The following is a 15924-nucleotide window of genomic DNA, read 5'->3' as shown; positions in this document are numbered from 1 at the left end:
TCCGCTTCACAGATGAGGAAACTGAGGCCCAGCCAGCGGAGGAAACCTGCCCAAGGCTACATGGCCAGTAAGGGACAGAGCCAGGACGGGAACTTGGGTGGGCCTTCCCTGTGCTGTGTGGCCTCCTGCGGGTGGGTGGCAGGGGGGCTGCCGGGGGGAGGCGGCCTGGCTGAGGGGGAGTGCAACCCACCTGGAAGTACTGCACGGCAGAAGACTCCTCCGTCCGCTCGCTGAACACGGACCGCTCCAGGGTGTGGCCCCGGCAGGTTTTCAGGATGTTGTAGAAGGAACAGAAATCTGGAACAGGGAAGCCAAGTCACCTGGGGGCGGTCAGCAACCCAGCATGTGGCCATCTGGGAGGGAAGGTTCTGGATGGCCGTATGTCCTGACGTTTCTCCCTTGAACATACAGGGCTGGTGATTTCTCTTCCCCGAAAAACAATTTTCAAAGTTCAAAGAAAAGATGAAGGGCAGCCATGCCTGCACCGTGGTGACTGACATGAGAAGAGGGCAGGTAGCCTGCATGTGGGGCTGCTGTCTGGTGGGAGTGGGCCTGGGGATTCCTTACCAAAGGGCAGCTTGGTGAAGCTCTCTCAAGCACACGCCCACTGGCCCAGGAGTCAAAGCTCTGGCAAATAAGCCCAAGTCCACCCAGAAGCTCAGGGCAGCATCTGTGTGGGGACAGCAGACACTGCAATGTCCAGTAAGAGGAGACTGGACAAACGCCAGGGGCACAGAAAAGCACAGTAGAGGCCAGGTGCAGTGGCTCATGCCTGTAATCCCAGCACTTTGGGAGGCTGAGGTGGGAGGCTGAGGTGGGCAGATCAGTTGTCAGGAGTTTCAGACCAGCCTGGGCAACATAACAAGACCCTGCCTCGTTAAAAAACAAAAACAAAAACAAGAAATAAAAAATTAAGAAAAGCATGGCAGAGAATCACCAATCACCACCCTTCCCAGAGATGCAATGGTATGTGGCCCTTTAAAGCAGGCTCTATCTATTTGGCTAGGGACAGTGGTTCTCAACTGTAATCCCAGAACATTGGGAGGCTGAGGCGGGTGGACTGCTTGAGCCCAGGAGTTTAAGAGGCCAGCCTGGGCAACATAGCAAGACCCTGTCTCTACAAGAAATAATAAGCCGGGCACGGTGGCTTATGCCTATAATCCTAGCACTTTGGGAGGCTGAGGCGAGTGGATCACTTGAGGTCAGGAGTTCGAGACCAGCCTGGCCAACATGGTGAAACCCTGTCTCTATTAAAAATACAGAAATTAGCCAGGGGTGGTGGCGGGCACCTGTAATCCCAGCTACTCAGGAGGCTGAGGTGGGAGAATCACTTGAACCCGGGAGGTGGAGGTTGCAGTGAGCCAAGATTGTGTGACTGCACTCCAGCCTGGGCAACAGAGTGAGACTCTGTCTCAAAATAAAATAAAATAAAATAAAATAAAATAAAATAAAATAAAATAAAATAAAATAATGCTATATTTATTAACATAGAATAATAGCCACTAAATTATATCAAGTAAAAAACAAAACAATATTTAAAAGACAATCTCTTTAAAAATTAAAAGACACGGTCAGGCATGGTTGCTCACGCATGTAATCCTAGCACTTTGGGAGGCGGAGGCAGGCGGATTACCTGAGGTCAGGAGTTCAAGACCAGCCTGGCCAACATGGTGAAACCCCCGTCTCTACTAAAAATACAAAAAATTATCTGGGTACAGTGGCACGTGCCTGTAATCCCGGCTACTCAGGGCGCTGAGGCAGGAGAATCGCTTGAACCTGGGAGACGGAGGTTGCAGTGAGCCGAGATCGCGCCACTGCACTCCAGCACTCCAGCCTGGGTGACAGAGCGAGACTCCGTCTCAAAAACAATGAAAAGACACAGTTGGGGATGAGCAAGTTCTGGAGATGGGCGGTAGTGACAGTTGCACAACAATGTTAATGTGCTGCTTGCTACCAACCTACACACTTCAAAAGGGTTAAAATGATCACATTTTGTTATGTAGATTTTAGCACAACTTTTAAAAACTGACAGAACTGAAATAAAAAATATTAAAATACAAATAGTCTTAAGAGTGGGAACAGCCGGGTGCAGTGGCTCATGCCTGTAATCCCAGCACGTTGGGAGGCTGAGGCGGGTGGAGCACTTGAGGCCAGGAGTTTGAGACCAGCCTGGGCAATATGAAAAACTCCATGTCTACTATATTAAAAACACAAAAATTAGCCAGGCACGGTGGCACACACATGTAGTCCCAGCTACGCGGGAGGCTGAGGCATAAGAATCGCCTGAACCCGGGAGCTGGAGGTTGCAGTGAGCCAAGATAGCACCACTGAACTCCAGCCTGGGCAACAGAGTGACACTCTTTCTCAAAAAAAAAAAAAAAAAGGGGGCCGGGCGCGGTGGCTCACATCTGTAATCCCAGCACTTTGGGAGGCTGAGGCGGGTGGCTCACTTGAGGCCAGGAGTTCAAGACCAGCCTGGGCAACACAGTGAAAACCCATCTCTACAAAAAATTAGCCAGGCATGGCAGCTTCACACAGCTGGCCCCAAGGGCTCAGGCTGCCCAAGGTACATCTGGGTCACTGCACAGCCACCTTGAGACAAGGGGGAGGCCGGCAGTGGCTCATGGGCAGGCAGCCTCTCCACCTCCAGCTGTCCTCGCACCAGCACCTGTGTCAACCACTGGACTCACTTCAGGTCTCTGGTAACCAAGCCTGCGGTGGGACCTTCAGACCATCTCCAGCCCTGGGCATTCCTGGACACCTCTCTGCTACCCTGGCTGCATCCACCTGGGGTTCTCCCACCCCTAGTCAGGAATCTTGTGTCCACCTGTGCCCCCAAGGTGGGTTGGTTAAGCCCTTCTGGTGGCTTCTCTGCGCCCTGAGCAAACTCTTCCTGCCTCTAGGACCTCGCCTCACTCCATCCCCTAAACTCCAGTCACAGCTGGCCCAGGGCTGGCCACTGCCAGAAAGACTGGTCCCAGGTGGTCAGGATGGGCCTCTTGGAGGTGGGGACATAGAAGCCAAGCCCCAAAAGACCCGGAGGAGCCGGTGAGGGAGGGTCTGGGATCCAGGGTCTGCCCAGGCCAGAGTGTATTCTGGGCATACCTGCATGTGGGAATGTGGTTTTGAGGGCAGCGGAGGCTTCTTAAGGATGCACGGGCCACCCCTCAGCCAGGCTCTACGCCCCTGCCCACCAGGGCTCTGGGCGCTTTGGGCTGGTGTCACCGGAATGGAAGGAGGGCCACGTACCGTTGGGTGTGGCGAACTGGATGAGGACGCTGTTGCAGCCCAGGGTGATGATGAAGGACTGCTTGCCCACACGGCTGCACTCTGTCTCTCGGGACACTGAGCACTTAAAGACACACACATCTTCATCTACGAGAGAAGACAGGCTGGCGTGAGCAGTGCAGCCCTGTCAGCTGCCTTCTTTTGAGCCTGGGTCCCTGTCGCCCTCCTGCTGCCTCCCCTTGGTGCCCCCAGATTCTTCCAGAGTGCCACAAAACCACCCTGGCAGCATTGCCGGGTGCCCTGACTGCCAAGCCCACATGGAAGACAAGGGAGCGACTGATCAGACAGCAGGAACACAGCCTGTGTCCTCAGGATGATCAGGGCTGAGACGGGCACGGTGAAGGCTGAGGTGGGCAGACAGGGCCACAAGGCATGGTGCTGGCCCACAGGAACTCAGAGCTGGAGCTGCCTCTGCCCTGCTCGGCTGAGCCCTTCTGTTCTTGGATGGGCGCAGTGCAGTGACTGCATGTGGCCAGTGGAGTCAGACCGCTGGGTTCACGCCCCATCCATGCCATTTGTTCACTGTGACACAGGCATGTCCCTCAGCCTCTCTGGAACTGGGGTTCTCACCATCGGATGGGGGCTAATGGCGGGGCAGTGGTCTAGTGAATTAGGACACTGTCTCCCTGTACCCATCATGATAGCTGTTACCAGTCATTCATTCCACAAACCTGCAGCCACTCCACTGCAGCCAAATGGTGAAACTTAGCGATGCCAGGAACGGGCCAGCCCAATCAGGCACTGTGCCCCTGCCTGCCATACTGCAGTGGGACAGGTGCATCATCTGTAGTATTCTTGGCAAAAATGTTTGCCCTAGTCCCATCTTCAAGGGACAACAGAAAAGGACAAGTTGTGGGGCAGGCTACAGGACAACCAGCCTGGTCTCCTTGAACAGGCCAATGTCAGGAAAGACCAAAACGGTGGGAGCTATTCCAGAGTGCGGGAGACAAGAAAGAGGGGAGTGCCCAATGCAATGCAAAGTGGGACCCTGGGCTGGAGCCAAATGAAAAATGTTTTTAAAAGTTATACAGGACAACTGGGGAGGCTGGGCCCACACCTCTAATCCCAGCACTTTGGGAGGCCAAGGCAGGAGGATCACTTGAACCCAGGAGCTGGAGATCAGCCTGGGCAGCATAGCAAGACCCCATCTCTACAAAAAAATTTAAAAATTAGGCAGGCATGGTGGCATGCGCCTGTTGTCTTAGGGACTCAGGAGGCTGAGGCTACAGTGAGTCATGACTGTGCCACTGCATTCCAGCCTGGGTGACAGAGCAAGACCTTGTCTCAAAAAAATAAATAAAGGACAACTGGGGAGCTGGACAGAGTGGCTCACACCTGTGGTCCTAGCTACTTGGGAGGCTGAGGTGGGAGGATCGCTTGAGCCCAGGAGGTTGAGGCTGTAGTGAGCTATGATGGTGCCACTGCACTCTAGTCTAGGCAACAGAAGTGAGATCCTATTAAAAAAAAAAAAAAAAAAAAAAAGACAACTAGGGAAATGTGAGTGTGGACTACATATTCCATAATTTTAAGTTATTTGGATGTGACAATGGTATTGTGGTTTTGTAGAGAAATGCATATTTTCTTAGAAAACATATGCGGAAGTATTTATGGCAAATTCCCATGACGTCAGTAGCTTGCTTTTGAATAGCCCATCACAACAACAACAACATGAGTGCAAATATGGCAAAGTGTTCTCAATCACCCTGAATAGCCAAAACAGTCTTGAAAAAGAATGAAAAAGAATGGGAGGATTCCCATGTCTCAATTTCAAATTTTACTATGAAGGTACAGTAATGAAAACAGTGTAGTGGTACTGGCAAAAGAAAGGAGACACAGATCAATGGAACAGAATCAGAGTCCAGAAATAAACCCTTATACTTATCCTCAATTGATTTTTGATAAGGATGCCAAGAACATTCAATGGGGAAAGAATAGTGTCTTCAACAAACACTGTTGAGAAAACTGGATAACCACAGAGAAAAGAATGAAGTTAAACCCCTACCTCACACCATATACAAACAAAACAGAACTCAAATGGAGCAATGACCTAAATATAAGAGCTAAAACAAGAAAACTCTTAGGAGAACTATTTGCAAATCATCTATTGTTAAGTATTTAGTGTCCAGAATATATAAAAAACTATTTTAGGGTCAGGCACGGTGGCTGACACCTGTAATCCCAGTACTTTGGGAGTCAGGCAGATTACTAGAACCCAGGAGTTTGAGACCAGCCTGGGCAACATGGTGAAATCCCGTCTCTACTAAAAATATAAAAATATTAGTCAGGTGTAGTGGCATGCACCTGTAGTCCCAATTACTTGGGAGGCTGAGGTGGGAGAATCACCTGAGCCCAGGAAGTTGACACTGCAGTGAGCAGAGATGGCAATGCTGCACTCTAGCCTGGGTGACAAGAATAAGAGCATGTCTCAAAAAAAAAAAAAAAAAAAAAAAAGTCTGGGCACAGTGGCTCACGCCTGTAATCCCAGCACTTTGGGAGGGCAAGATGGGTGGATCACGAGGTCAGGAGATCAAGACCATCCTGGCTAACATAGTGAAACCCTGTGTCTACTAAAAATACAACAAAACAAAACAAAACAAAACAAAACAAAATTAGCTGGGCATAGTGGCAAGTGCCTATAGTCCCAGCTACTCAGGAGGCTGAGGCAGGAGAATGGTGTGAACCCAGGAGAAGGAGCTTGCAGTGAGCCAAGATCACACCACTGTACTCCAGCCTGGGCAACAGAGTAAGACTCCGTCTCAAAAAAAAAAAAAAAAAAAAAGAAACAACAATTATTTTGTATCTATTTTTATTATATTTATTTTTTGAGATGGAGTCTCACTCCATCACCCAGCCTGGAATGCAGTGGCTCAATTTTGGCTTGCTGTGACCTCTGCCTCCCAGATTCTAGGGATTCTCCTGCCTCAGCCTCCCGAGTAGCTGGGGGACTACACGTGTGCACCACCACGTCCAGCTTATTTTTATAGTTTTCGTAGAGATGGAGTTTCACCATGTTGGTCACGCTGGTCTTGAGCTCCTGAGCTCAAGTGCTCTGTCTGCCTCGGCGTCCCAAAGTGCTGGGATTACAGAGGTGAGCCACTGTGCCCTGCCTATATATTTTCTTGAGACAGATTCTTGATCTGTTGCCCAGGCTGGAGTGCAGCAGCACTATCTTGGCTCACTGCAACCTCTGCCTCCTGAGTAGCTGCGTTCAAGCGATTCTTATGCCTCAGCCTCCTGAGTAGCTGGGATTACAGACATGCATCATCGCACCCAGTAATTTCTGTATTTTTGGTAGAGATGGGGTTTTGTCATGTTGGCCAGGCTGGTCTTGAAGTCCTAGCCTCATGTGATCTGTCCGCCTCGGCATCTCAAAGTGCTGGGATTACAGGCATGAGCCACTGGGCTCGGCCAAGAACTTTTTTAACTCAACAACAAAGAGATAGCCAGGGCCAGGCACAGGCTTATGCCTGTAATCCCAGCACTTTGGGAGGCCAAGATGGGAGGATAACTTGAGGCCAGGAGTTCAAGGTCAGCCTGGGCAACATAGTAAGACCCCATCTCTATCGCTACAAAAAAATAAACAAAATTAGCCGGGCATGGTGGTGCATGCCTGAGATCCCAGCTACTCGGGAGGCTGAGGTGGAAGGATTGCTTGAGCCCAGGAGCTCAAGGTTGCAGTTAGCTATGACTGCCTGTGAACAGCCACTGCACTCCAGCCTGGGCAACATAGCAAAACTCCACCTCTTTAAAAAAACAAAAACAAAAGCAAACAAACAAACAAAAAGCTGGCCAAGCACAGTGGCTCATGCCTGTAATCCCAGCACTTTGGGAGGCCGAGGCAGGCAGATCACCTGAGGTCAGGAGTTCAAGACCAGCCTGGTCAACATGGCAAAACGCCGTCTCTACTAAAAACACAAAAATTAGCCAGACATGATGGCGGGTGCCTGTAGTCCCAGCTACTCAGGAAGCTGAGACAGGGAGAATTGCTTGAATCAGGGAGGTGGAGGTTGCAGTGAGCTGAGATAGCGCCACTGCACTTTAGCTTGGGCAACAGAGTGAGACTCCGCTTCAGAAAAAAAAAAAAAAAAGTCCGGGTGCAGTGGCGCACACCTGTAATCCCAGCACTTTGGGAGGCCGAGGCGGGTGCATCACAAGGTCAGGAGATCGAGACCATCCTGGCTAACACGGTGAAACCCTGTCTCTACTAAAAATACAAAAAATTAGCCGGGTGTGGTGGCGGGTGCCTGTAGTCCCAGCTACTCGGGAGGCTGAGGCAGGAGAATGGCGGGAACCTGGGAGGCGGAGCTTGCGGTAAGCCGAGATCACGCCACTGCACCCCAGCCTGGGCGACAGAGCCAGACTCATCTCAAAAAAAAATAAAAAATAAAAACAAAACAAAGCAAAAAAAACCAACAGACACTCGTATGCAAGCATTCACAGCAGTACTTATTCACGACAGACACAAGATAGAAATACAACCCAAATGTCCATAAACTGACAAACAGATAAACAAATATGGCTTATCTATAAAATGAAACATTATTCAGCCATAAAAATAAAGGAAGCACTGAGCCATGCTGCAACATGAATGAATAGCAGAAACATCATGCCGAAAGAAGCCAGACACAAATGATTCTATTTATATGAAATAGTCACAGAAGGCACACTGCTGGTGGCTGAGAGCTGGGAGAAGGCAGGAATGGGGAGCAACTGCTTAATGGATGTGGGGTCTCCTTTTGGGGTGACAAACATATTTTGGGAGTAGATAGAGGTGATTGTTATGCAACATTGTAAAAGGGCTAATTTCATATTATGAAACAACAGCTCTTGACCTCCCAGGCTCAAGCCATCCTCCCACCTCAGCCTCCCGGGTAGCTGGAACCTCACGCACATGCCACCACCCCTGGCTAATTTTGTTTATTTTTTTTGTAGAAATGAGGGTCTCACTATGTTGCCCAGGCTAGTCTGGAACTCCTGGGGCTCAAGTGATCCTCTCACCTTGGCCTCCAAAGTGCTGGGATTACAGGTGTGAATTTTGTTTCAATAGAAAATGAAAAATGGGCCAGGCGTGGTGTCTCACGCCTGTAATTCTAGCACTTTGGGAGGTGGGTGGATCACTTGAACCCAGGAGTTTGAGACACACCTGTCCAACATGGCAAAACCCCGTCTTTACTAAAAATACAAAAATTAGCAAGGCATGATGGCGGATGCCTGTAATCCCAGCTACTCAGGAGGCTGAGGCAGGAGAATCGCTTGAACCCGGGAGGTGGAGGTTGCAGTGAGCCGAGATGGCACCACTGCACTCCAGCCTGGACGACAGAGTGAGACTCCGTCTCAAAAAAAAAAAAAAAAGAAAAAGAAAAAGAAAACTGTTCCTAACTGACGAGTCCAGGTATGAGGGCCTACAGATATGAGACCTGAAGGGCAGCTCCCCGGCCACACCCAGCCAGTCCTGCCAGACTCTCTCCCACCCCAGGAGCCAGGTGCTGCCCTCCTGAGAGGGCAGGGCATGGAGGAACCTCCTGAGCCCTGCCAGGAGGGTGTCAGCAGGCCACTGCCCCAGACTCACAGCCTCACTACACCCACAGAGGCCCAAGATAGAGTGCTCCCAGCTGTAGGTGGGTCCCAGGAAGGGACATCCAACCTTGGCATGGTGCCCACACTCATACCTGTCCTGGGGCAGGAGATACTGTCGATCTGTTGGCCACACCTGGGCGACAGCAAGTGGGCCCAGGGAGGCCTGTTTACCAAGCAGCCTGGCAACCCGATGTTGCCTGAGGCGCCCCTCTCTGACCTGGCGCCAGGCAGGCAACTACAGGACCTGTGGCCAAGTGAAGCCTGGCTGTGCCCAGCCAGGGCTAGGGCTGGGCTTGGGCCAAAGATGCCGGGGCTGAGGGCAAGTGGATCGCTTCATCACAGCAGCAGCTGCTAAAGCCCGTGGAGCCGGCAGCTTCTCAAAGTCACAGCTTTATCCCCAAGTTAGTCCCTGGCACACAGAAGACACCTGGGAAATACTGACAAACCAAAAAAAAAAAAAAACAAGCTAAGCCATGTTCCTCTCTTTGTTCAGGAGACTCCCGAGCCTCTGAGCTCTGTGCCCATCATTCCTCATGGCTCTCCCCGTCTTGGCCCCTCCCCATGGACACACTCAACCCTCTAGTCCCTACATGGGCCAGGCCCCAGGCCTCTGCACATGCTGTTCCCACTTTCTCCCTTCCTCTCCCCTCCCTCTGCTACTATGGGTCCAGTGGGCCATCGCACACCTGGCCCAGGGTCACCTCTGAGTAGGCAGGGAATGCACAGCCTGTCTCCTGGCTTGCGAACAGCACCCCAGGAGGAGGGTAGAAGGGAGCCTTGGGGCCCGGGACGCACAGGCGTCTGGATCCAGCAGTGGCGATTCAGTGCTCGCCACAGATGCAGCCCTGCCCACAGGAAACTCACTGTGGCATCCTCTCAAGGCCAGCAACCACCTCCCAAAGCGGCCATTCAGCTGGGGAGGAGAAGTATGGGAGCCGCAGAAGGGGGCAGGACCCCAGGATTCAGAAAGGCCCTCTGTGTTGGCCTCTAGAGACAAATCCAAAAAGCACCACTGTTGTGGCATCAGCCGGCGCATGTTGGGGACTGTGTGCACATGGCCTGGAGAGGTGGGGGACAGGCTGCAGGGCTAGCAGGCAAGGGTGACCAAAAAGCAGACTCTAGAGCCAGGAGGCCGTGGTGAGTTCAGGCCAATTGAGGCCAGGCCACAGCTGGGGTATCTTTTTTTTTTTGAGACTAAGTCTCACTCTGTCGCCTAGACTGGAGTGCAGTGGCACAATCTCAGCTCACCGTAACCTCCATCTCCCGGGTTCCAGCAATTCTCCTGTCTCAGCCTCCCGAGTAGCTGGGATTACAGGCATGCACCACCACACCTGGCTAATTTTTGTATTTTTATTAGAGACAGGGTTTCTTTTTTTTTTTTTCTTTTTTTTGAGACGGAGTCTCGCTATCTCCCAGGCTGGAGTGCAGTGGCGCAATCTTGGCTCACTGCAGGCTCCACTCCCTGGGGTTCACACCATTCTCCTGCCTCAGCCTCCCGAGTAGCTGGGACTACAGGCGCCTGCCACCTCGCCCGGCTAATTTTTTTTGTATTTTTAGTAGAGACGGGGTTTCACCGTGTTAGCCAGGATGGTCTCGATCTCCTGACCTCGTGATCCGCCTGCCTCGGCCTCCCAAAGTGCTGGGATTACAGGAGTGAGCCACCGCACCTAGCCTAGAGACAGGGTTTCACCTCGTTGACCAGGATGATCTCAAACTCCTGATCTCAGGTGATTCACCCACCTCGACCTCCTAAAGTGCTGAGCTCACCGGTGTGAGCCACCGTGCCCGGCCCAGAGCTAGCATTTCTTTACCCTGCAGTAAAAGGAAAGGGACTGGGATCTCCAGGTGGAGTCTCCAACGGGGAACGTAAAGAACACAAACCCGGACTGAGTGTTACGCTTTGGCCACCCCTGGACCCAGCCTGGGGCTACTCGCTGGCCTGCCACACTGCAGTCGGCCCTGATGAAGCTCTGGGGCCAAGGGAGGAGGGGCTGGAACTGCAGGGAAGGGGGTAGAAAAATTGCCCCATCTTTGAGGCAGCCTTTCTTGCTTCCCAGGAAGCAGCCCTCCACCATGTGAATCCAGGTCACAAACCCCCAGCTGCCATGAGCCAGGCCTGCCCACACCCTGCAGAGGCTGGGATGTCACATGACATAAGAGTGACAACACTCTAACGGCCAGGCTCTGTTCCGGTGCCTTATGTCGACCTCCTGTTTCCTCTTCTCATCACTTCTGGGAGTATCTACTCTCACTATGCCCTTATTTGCTCAGAGAGGTTAAGTGTCTTGCTCAAGGTCACACAGCAAGAGTGGCCGAGGTGACTGGCACCAGCATCCCTATTCCTCACCAATGCACCACCCAATGTCTCTGCGCTTCCTAGAGCAGGCCTTGGCTGACTTTCTGTGTAAAGGACCAGACAGTAAATATTGTGTGCTTCCTGGGGAATCTGATCTCTGCTGGGGAATCTGATCTCTGCTACAATGATTCTATTCTGCCTTGCAGCAGACAATATGTAAACAAATGAGCATGGCTGTGTGCCCATAAAGCTTCATTTGCAAAACCCGGAAGGATTACAGGTGCAGAGCAGAGGCTGGACCCTCAGCATCCTCGCCACCCACTTCCCTATCTGCTCACCAGGCACTCGGCAATGGAGACACACTCCCCATCCTAGAGGCGGTGAGGACAGCCGAGTGGCAGACTGACAGAGATCCCCAAGTGGTGGACTCTGTAGGTGCCTGGAGGTGGCACCTGACCCAGCCTGGGAAGGAGACTGGGGACAGATATGCCAGTAAGGGGAAGAGTGCAGGAAGGCAGGGATACAGGGGTGGCCCAGACAGTGTGGTGAGCCCTGGGAGGCTGCTGGGACAGACCTCCAAGAAACGTGGGTTGATGTGGGTAGGGGCGCTGTGGAGGCCCCAGTGGACTGGTGGCTCGGCTCTGGGCAGCACTGGGAGGGATCTTGCGCAGGGTGGGGAGAGACCCACCGTCACACAGGATAGGGAAGAGCCAAGGGCTATGGCTGGCCAAGGAGGAGGTAATGGGGATGGGGAAGAGGGCAGCTCTTGGGGGACCGGCTGCTGTTCCCCACCTGCCTTAGAGTCAGCATGCTGCACATCCCCTCCTTATTGGCCCCCCAGGGCAGCAGAATCTGGGGGACTCTAAGGTATAAGGATTCCCTAGCCCCAGACTTGAAGAAAATACACTAGAGAATGGTGGGTGGGGCAGCAAGCAGCTCCACGGCAGCCCTGGGTCCCAGCATGCAGGAGGGTCTTGGAAGAACGGGGAGACGTCTCTCAAGGGTCTCACTGAGCAGATGGTGCCGGGCAACATACCATGCCTCAGTCACCTCCCAGTCCACCCTTCAAGCCGCACAGTGTCTAACACAACCCGCCTGCTTCACACCGCCCCACGGTTCCCCAGCACCTTCTGGAACCAGCCCCCTGCCAATGTCCGCAGTCTCACTGCTGCCCCCTGGGTCACTCCAGCCAAACCTCGCTGGCCTTCAACACTCTCTCCCGGTCAAGATCATGGGCAGAGGTTCTCTCTGGCCTCTGATGCTCCTTAGAGATCACCCTCCCCTCTTCCCCTGCTTCCTTGTCACCTCCTCCTAGAGGTCCTCCAGCATTTCCCGGACAAGCCCTCACTGCCTGGCAGCTCCTTATTTAACGCCTACCTGACAGCCCCACAAAGCGCAGATCCAGGGCTCTGGGCATGACCCACCCAGTACCTAGCACACAAGGGGCACTCATGGGTACTGACCAGAATGCCCTCCCCGGGATAGGGGCAGGGGCAGCCCAGCCTCTTCCCTAAGCACAGGGGGCAGTGGGTTCAGGGGTCCAGGTGTCCAAGTTGGAATGCTAGCCTGCCCTCACTGTGCGCACGGCCTTGATTGGGGAAGTGGCTTCACCACGCAGAGATGTTTAGCATCAGGTGGCCACACAGCAGCACTATTTGTTCACCTCCTTCCCCTCCCCCTTGCTTCCAGAAAGCAACGGAACAAGCAGGGGGTCTTTGGGCCCTTGAGGCTCGTTAGACCTGGGTCAGGGGGACCTGGAGTCCCTTCAAACCTCCCATCCCTAGGCCGGGCACAGTGGCTTGCGCCTGTAATCCCAGCACTTTGGGAGGCCAAGGCAGGTGGATCGCTTGAGGCCAGGAGTTTGAGACTAGTCCGGCCAACATGGTGAAACCTCATCTCTACCAAAAATACAAAAATCAGCCAGGAGTGGTGGTGGGCACCTGTAATCCCAGCTACTTGGGAGGCTGAGGCACGAGAATAATTTGAACCTGGGAGGCGGAGGTTGCAGTGAGCAGAAATCACGCCACTGCCCTCCAGCCTGGGTGATAGAGCGAGACTCTCTCAAAAAGAAAAAAAAAGAGAACCTCCCATGCTGTCGTGACATCAGGGCCACATTCTTTGGCAGATAGAGAATAAGGAGGCCGGCTGGGAATAGTGGCTCCCGCCTGTAATCCTAACACTTTGGAAAGCTGAGCGGGGAGGATCACTTGAGCCCAGGAGTTTGAGACCAGCCTGGGTAACATAGTGAGACCCCATCTTCTACAAATAATAATTAAAAAATTAGCTGGGCATGGTGATGCGCACCTGTAGTCCCAACCATGTGGGAAGTTGTGGCAGGAAAATCCCTTGAGCCTGGGAGGTCAAGGCTGCAGTGAGCTGAGATCGTGCCACTGCACTCCAGCCTGGGCGACAGAGTGAGACCCCATTTCAAGAAGAAAAAAAGAGAGAGAGAGAGAGAGAAAAAAAAACACAAGGAGGTGGAGGGCAAGAAGAAAAGCAGCAGCAGCTCGGGGGGAGAAAGGCCACATTTCAAGCTCTTGCATCTCCAGGGGGAACACAACTGTAGCCACCAAATGGAGGAATAATTAAAGCTATTTATCTTGGCAAACCTGGGGTGGGGGAGTAGTTGGTAGCTGTAGAAGCCGTTGTCCAAATGGTACGTCTTTTATTAAATCGCCTCCTGCTGCCAAAGACAACATGGGCTCTTCACCTTCCAGAGGAAAATATTCCCAATCAAAGGAGGAGAGTTAGGTAAAAAGAGGGAGACACCCCGACCCCCCGTGGCCAACTCCCATCCCACAGGCACGGAAAAAAAAACACGCTTTCTGAAGCCCACTCAGCTGGCATCTCTTTGCTCAGCCTGCTCTGCCCGGATCACATGCAGGCACAGAGGACCTGGCGGTGAACCAGAGAGCCACCCCCGGCCCTCCCATGCTGGGAGTCCACAGTGGGAGGCAGACAGCACCCAGCAGGGCAGTGAGGAGACGGACAACAGGAACTGGCAGTAAGCGCTGAGAGGAGGGAAAGCACGGAAGCTGATGCATGCGGACCAGGCCCAATTCAGATTCCAGGCAGACTCGGGAGGAGGCGACACCTGAGCCAGGCCCCACTGCCCTGGCAGAGGTGACCTTGTTTCCAAACTGGGAACCAGAAGCTTCCCCCCATTCCTGTGTGGCTTGGCACCCATGTGCCCAAGAGGTGGCAGAGATGACCCTAGGGTCACCCAGCAGGGAGGTGGCTGAAAGGATGGGCTTTGGCATCAAGGAGGACTTGGGTTTATCAAGGAGGGACTGGGTTCAGGGCCGAACCCACTGTTCTCCAGCCCTGGCCTTGGCTTCCTCATCTGTCCAACCGCCACCCTGACACATCCCAAAGGGTGAGGTGACATAACCCACGTGGAGGGCCTGACAGCCCGGCCCCAGGGCACCATCCTGGAACTTCACTAGGTCAGAGCCCACATGCAGCAGAGTCTGGCAGGGCTTGGATCCCCCGAACTAGCACCTGCCTTCACCCCTGGCCTCAGGAGCCCCATCTATAAAATGGGCACAATGACAGGGGGCGGTGGCTCACGCCTGTAATCTCAGCCCTTTGGGAGGCCAAGGCAGGCGGGTCACAAGGTCAGGAGATCGAGACCATCCTGGCTAACACGGTGAAAACCTATCTCTACTAAAAATAAAAAAAATTAGCCGGGCGTGGTGGCAGGTGCCTGTAGTCCCAGCTACTCAGGAGGCTGAGGCAGGAGAATCACTTGAAGCCAGGAGGCGGAGGTTGCAGTGAGCCGAGATCGCACCACTGCACTCCAACCTGGGGGAGAGAGTAAGACTCTGTCTCGAAATAAAATAAAATAGGCACAGTGGGGGCAGTGGCTCACGCCTGTAATCCCAGCACTATGGGAGGCCGAAGCAGGTGGATCATGTGAGGTCAGGAGCTCGAGACCAGCCTGGCCAACATGGTGAAACCCCGTCTCTACTCAAAATATAAAATTAGCCAGGCATGGTGGTACATGCCTGTAATCCCAGCAACTCAGGAGGCTAAGGCAGGAGAATCACTTGAACCTGGGAGGCAGAGGTTGCATTCCACTCCAACCTGGGCAAAAAGAGCAAAGCTCCATCTGAAAAAAATAAAAATAAAAATAAAAATAAATAAATAAAATGGGCAGGGCCGGGAGTGTTGGCTCACGCCTGTAATCCCACCACTTTGGGAGGCTGAGGCGGGTGGATCACCTGAGGTCAGGAGTTTGAGACCAGCCTGGCCAACATGGTGAAACCCCATCTTTACCGAAAAATACAAAAAATTAGCCAGACATGGTGGCGGGCACCTGTAATCCCAGCTACTCAAGAGGCTGAGGCAGCAGAATCACTTGAACCCAGGAGGCAGAGGTTGCAGTGAGCAGAGATCGTGCCATAGCACTCCAGCCTGGGCAACAAGAGCAAAACTCTGCCTCAAAAAATAAAATAATATAAATAAAATAGGCACAAAATGGGGATGAAAACCCCTCCCTGCAGTGAGGATTCCTAGGTAATGGAGGGAGCGGGAGGTGTTAAGTACTTCATAAACAAGAGCAGCTGCTGTTACCATCATCAGCAACAGATCAATGCCAGCCTCGGAAGAGAATCCCAAACCCCAGAACCCTAACCCGGCCTGGCCTCCCTCTCCTGCCGTAACCTGAGTCGGATCCTCCGATGTCGTCCTCGGAGAAGCTCTGGAGCAGCTGTTCCACCGTGCTGCCCAGCCCCGGGTATCTGAGGACCATGAGGTCACCC

At 52.9% G+C, this 15924-nt stretch overlaps 1 protein-coding gene across 2 annotated transcripts in view; it reads right to left on the bottom strand.

The window, feature by feature from the left end:
- CARM1 (coactivator associated arginine methyltransferase 1) overlaps positions 1 to 15924 on the bottom strand; it is a 51848-nt gene that overhangs the window by 15115 nt on the left and 20809 nt on the right. For both annotated transcript variants that reach the window (XM_034946465.3, XM_034946466.3), the window contains exons 2-3: positions 3250 to 3375; positions 191 to 297 (exon numbers count right to left, since the gene is read on the bottom strand). In XM_034946465.3, coding sequence (XP_034802356.1) covers positions 191 to 297; positions 3250 to 3375 — 233 coding nt within the window. The remainder of the gene's footprint in view (positions 1 to 190; positions 298 to 3249; positions 3376 to 15924) is intronic.

The sequence above is a fragment of the Pan paniscus genome, chromosome 20 (genome assembly GCF_029289425.2).
Source record: "Pan paniscus chromosome 20, NHGRI_mPanPan1-v2.0_pri, whole genome shotgun sequence".
Lineage (NCBI taxonomy): Eukaryota > Metazoa > Chordata > Mammalia > Primates > Hominidae > Pan > Pan paniscus.
The sequence above is the reverse complement of the archived record's forward strand: the minus strand, read 5'-3'. Positions and strand labels throughout refer to the sequence as shown.